The following is a 4,702-nucleotide window of genomic DNA, read 5'->3' as shown; positions in this document are numbered from 1 at the left end:
TTTTTTTTTAAAAAAAAAAAAAAAAAAAAAAAAAAACTTATCTGTATATATCTAAATTTGAGGTGTAATAAAATGGAATTGAAAATTTATGATAAAAGTATTTTTTAAAAATAAATATTTAAAAAATTTGAAGATGATTTTCACCCATAATTAATTACTTTTAACTAATCACTATATTTATTGTTTTGTAGTTCAAATGAGGGGAGGGGAGGGGTGGGCCTGAAAATTGAATTTTAATTGAAAACTATATTTTTAGGGCAAATAGTTATAACGACTGGAGTGATGATGAAAGACTTGACCATACAAGTGTCATTAATATCAAACTTATGCAATGAATTGATTTATTTTTATTTTAAGCAAGGGATATTGATTTCAATTTTCTCTAACTCCGATAAATTACTTAACATTTTGAGTGATGCTTTATTTATTTATCCTCCTTCATTTTGAAATTGATTTATTATTATTTATAATAGAATATATATACACATACATTTTATATAAAAAAAAAGCGAGCACAGTGATAAGAAATATAATCCCTCCCCAACTTACATTTATCTATCTAACGAGAATAAATTACTACTCATGGAGTTTTTTTTATTGTATTTAGCGTGGGTCTCTAATTTAGTTTTTGTATTTGAAATTTGTAACATTTTATTTATTTTCATAAAAATATTACTAAAATTTGATGAAATTTCTTACATGGGGTAGGGCTGATAATTAGAGACCTGATGTTGGACATTAATTTTACCAGTTGCGTTAAATTAGGTACACCAGTGGCACTTATTCGGTTGGCGGTCGGTCCGGTGATTGGTGAGTACATCATCAAAGAACCCACTTAGTTAACGACGGCCGTCTCTTTACAACAGCAGGCTTCGGCCCTACAAAGGCCTTAAGACGACGCATGGCCACCGTCAAAGTGTGTTCCGACATGTTGGCAAAGCACATCCTGAACCAACCCGGTTCAGAGCAATGACATGCTGAACCGGGTGACACATTAATTCCAACCTGGGATAAAATCCTTTTCCAAAGCTCCATTTCCTCTTCGAAACTCCCGGACTTGAGAAGATGCCTCATATCCACCCAACAAAACAGACCCGCATTCCCTTTCAAGCACCGGATTCCGGCCTTCTGGAGCCCCGACTCCAGCAACCCTTTCCTCTTCCGGATCCGTCTCTTCGTTTCCTCCATGTAATTCCTTCGGAATTTCTCGTCCCCCAGCATTTGAGACAGCAAGTACTGCGTCTGAGACGACACCAGGCCGAAGCTTGACATTTTGGTAGCCGCAGCCACCACTTTCGGGTTGTTTGAATAAATCATACCTACTCTGAACCCGGGTAGGCCCAGATCCTTGGACAGGCTGTAAACCACGTGGATTCGGTCCCAGATTGAGGATTTTTTTAGGCCATCGTCCATTATGGTTCTGAACTTTGGGGTCTCATAAACTGTGGCGGAATATATCTCGTCGCTTACAATGTGGATTCCTTTGGCTTTGGCGAAATCCACCACTAAATTCAGCTCCTTCCGGCTCATTGTGGTGCCCAATGGGTTTGATGGGTTCGTGATTAAAACCCCCTTCACTCGTAGATTCAGCTTTTCGGCTCGTTCCATGGCCTCCTCCATGGCCGCTGCTGTGATTCTGAACCCGTTTGAACTGGAACAGTGAATTGGAATTATTTGAACGTGCGTACGCCATTTTAGGTCCCGGTCAAACCTGCTCTTTCGAATCTACGTGTTATTATGAAGCACTTACACTAGAGCAACCTTATTGAATAATTGTTTTTTACTCCAATTGTAGGCATGATTTTATGCAAATATCATTGAGTATTGTGCATAGTTTACGTGGAAAATGACAAATAATTGAGTTTTTTTTTTTTTTTTTTAACTTAAAAAAAAAAAAAATTAGGATCTCATTGGCAGAAGTTACCCTACCCTGGATAGTAAGGAGTGGGAACAAGGAAAGCATCTCCAAGTTCGGCAAGACAAAACATTAGGATCTCATTGGCAGAAGTTGCACCAGCGGTGAGGACCAGATTATTCACATCAAACTTCACTTTGTTTCCTCGTATTTCCGCCATCAGTTCAACCAACACCTATTATTTACACACAATTTTCCATTAAAACTGATCTCAACAAATCGAAAGCAAAATAAAACGAAGAAAGTAACCTACTTTTTTAAAAGCTGGCAACCCATGATAGTTTTGAAATAGAGCCAATTCTCTAAACACGGATTCTCCATTTCGTCTCAATCCCAAAGCGTCTGGATTATTGGCCAGCCACTTCTCCAATTGGTCGAAACTCAGCTGCAAAATATTATATTTTTACATGCAATAATTTTATACACGTAAAAAAGAAACACAAATATGGTTAGTTAGTAGAGTGAAAAGGAATGGGGTAAAAAATTACCTCATTTTCGGCGAGACCCATTTGGATAATTCCGGTGGGGTTTCGAGTAGGGTGATAAGGGTTCTTCTCGTACTCCTGCCATCCAATGAAATAGGAAGAATCCTGGCCATGAGAATCATGGCTAGCTTTGGTAGACAACATTGCCATGATAGCTAAGCTAGATGAATTCAAGAGCAAAAGTTGGCTGTCTTTTTAGCTACTTAGATCGACACTAGACGAGGGCGACGGTATATATAGAGCCACAGGTATTGCTATTGAAAATTTGTGCGCTTGTGTGCTCAATTTAGAGTGCCATTTTATATAAATAGGGACGGGAGAGTTTGAGCGGTTAGTCAGTTTTGGGAGTTTTCTTTTTGACTAATTGTCTCTCTCTCTCACTCTTGTTTTTTATTTTTTTTTCTTCAAACTTTATTTGAATACATGATTTGATTATGTGTTGGTGCTGCTCCAAGTCAATTCCTCAAGATTTTAGGTCTAATGTTCTTTATCGCTAAACATATTGAGTTGTCAGATCAGCTCGTGCATTTATTGATCACACGTGACAAAACAATTGTTGGATTAGACTCGAAATTAAATTGTAAACTATTTTTAATTCTAATGGGTTGTGTCTACCAATGACAGTTTAAGTGTATTGAAACGTCAAAATGTAAATATGTGAGATCTCACGTCCTTTGAAGAGGTGAACTATGTATTTTTACAAGAGTGTTTGTTAAAAAAATAATAATAAATAAATTTGGGTAGGCGTGGGATGTGGAGAGAAGTTGGGTATGTTTTTGCTTAGTGAGAGGAACAAATATGGTAAGCCGGTGGAATTCAAGCCCCACTCTTTTATCTTCTCTCTGCTCTTTTTTGCGGATTGATCCACGTGGCTTTATTTAAGAATACACGTTATTGGTAGTATTATAACACTTCTCTCTTAGCTCTTAGCTCTTGATATTGCCCAATAAATAATCGACTAATATGAGAAGGTTTTATCGACGTTGCTCCTCTAAACTCTGTTTTTGAATAATTAACAAAGGTAAAATTTGGAAGTTGAGGAAGCCTTTCATTAGTCGGACTGCGCCCTGTGCAGTCTGAGAGGTGCAAGTGGTCCACGGACCACGGTGTCTTACAATGCTCTGGCACAATTTTGCAACCATAAGGATGTCATGCCACGTGTCATGGGTGAGAAGAAGAACATGGGTGGTCCATGGGGATTCCTTCAAGGCTTATCTTTTGACTTTCAACCCTTCCAGCTTGTTCCCCAAAACTAAATTTTATATTTTCCCTGTTCCTCAATATTACAAATCAATTCTTAAATATTAAAAAATATTCATAAGAATGACTTTATTTATTAAACAACCATAAATTAATTCCAAATAAAGAAACGGCAATAAACAATAAATCCTTCAATTAAACATAATCTATTATTATTATTGTGGTCTGAAATTTGAATATGAACATTTTAGGACATAGAGAGTATCATGAGAACCATCAATTTTTAAAAATATTTGTATTTATTTAATTACATTTTACCTTTGTTTCTTTATAGTTTTTTTGAGTTAATAAGTTAGTAAGTGAACATTCTTAATTAATCAAAACTTAAATTTAGAAAATTGAACCAAGAAATAGATCAAATTCAATTAAAGGCAGTTACAAGAATACTAGAATACAGTCAATGTAAAATCCAAGCAGTAAAAAATGTGAATCGAGATAAATTTGATAACAATATAAATGTTGATGTATGGCTGATTTGAAGGTCCTACTTATTCTCGTGAATTCCTTCAATTTTCTCCACGTCATATCTTGTGTAAGCCATTTTCAAAATTATTAATTACTAAATTAGAAATTGGACTCGTAAATATCGTTGAAATGACACAACTACATAAATTTCAATACTACATAAAATTTACAAATTCACATCAGAATGGTGTCTGCAATAATTCGGTATATCAAACAAAATCTTACATTAATTAAAAAAGGTAGAGACACGTGGTATATAAGTGAGAACAATTGTCTTCATTACCAGGAGACCTTCTAAAGTAATTCCAAAACGTGAGATGAAATTTATACTAAAAATGTAAAGAAAGGTAGAGGTTTGTAGTCCTTGACATACCCATTTGGATAATCAATTGACTTTTCTTAAAAAGTGTCGGATTAAAAAACAAAATATTTACTTAGTTTGCCACGTTAAAATAAGATGTAAAATTTTGCACATTATTTGTCTAAGGCTAAGTAATAAGAAATACAATAATGGAACGGAGTGGAGGATATATTTAGAGAGAGAAATAAAAAAAAAAAAAAAAAAAAAAAAATTCAA

General features: G+C 35.0%; 1 protein-coding gene across 1 annotated transcript; it reads right to left on the bottom strand.

The window, feature by feature from the left end:
- Positions 1-646: 646 nt before the first annotated feature.
- Positions 647-2,664, bottom strand: LOC111491962 (1-aminocyclopropane-1-carboxylate synthase CMA101-like). Its single transcript, XM_023141069.1, has 4 exons — positions 2,404-2,664; positions 2,169-2,300; positions 1,930-2,090; positions 647-1,711 (listed from the first exon to the last, which is right to left on the bottom strand). Exons 1-4 carry the CDS (start codon positions 2,548-2,550, stop codon positions 823-825), a joined length of 1,329 nt encoding a protein of 442 aa, XP_022996837.1. The 5' UTR covers positions 2,551-2,664; the 3' UTR covers positions 647-822.
- Between the last annotated feature and the right edge of the window lie 2,038 nt (positions 2,665-4,702).

Source organism: Cucurbita maxima, unplaced genomic scaffold (genome assembly GCF_002738345.1).
Source record: "Cucurbita maxima cultivar Rimu unplaced genomic scaffold, Cmax_1.0 Cma_Scf00017, whole genome shotgun sequence".
NCBI classification, from domain to species: Eukaryota; Viridiplantae; Streptophyta; class Magnoliopsida; order Cucurbitales; family Cucurbitaceae; genus Cucurbita; species Cucurbita maxima.
The sequence above is the reverse complement of the archived record's forward strand: the minus strand, read 5'-3'. Positions and strand labels throughout refer to the sequence as shown.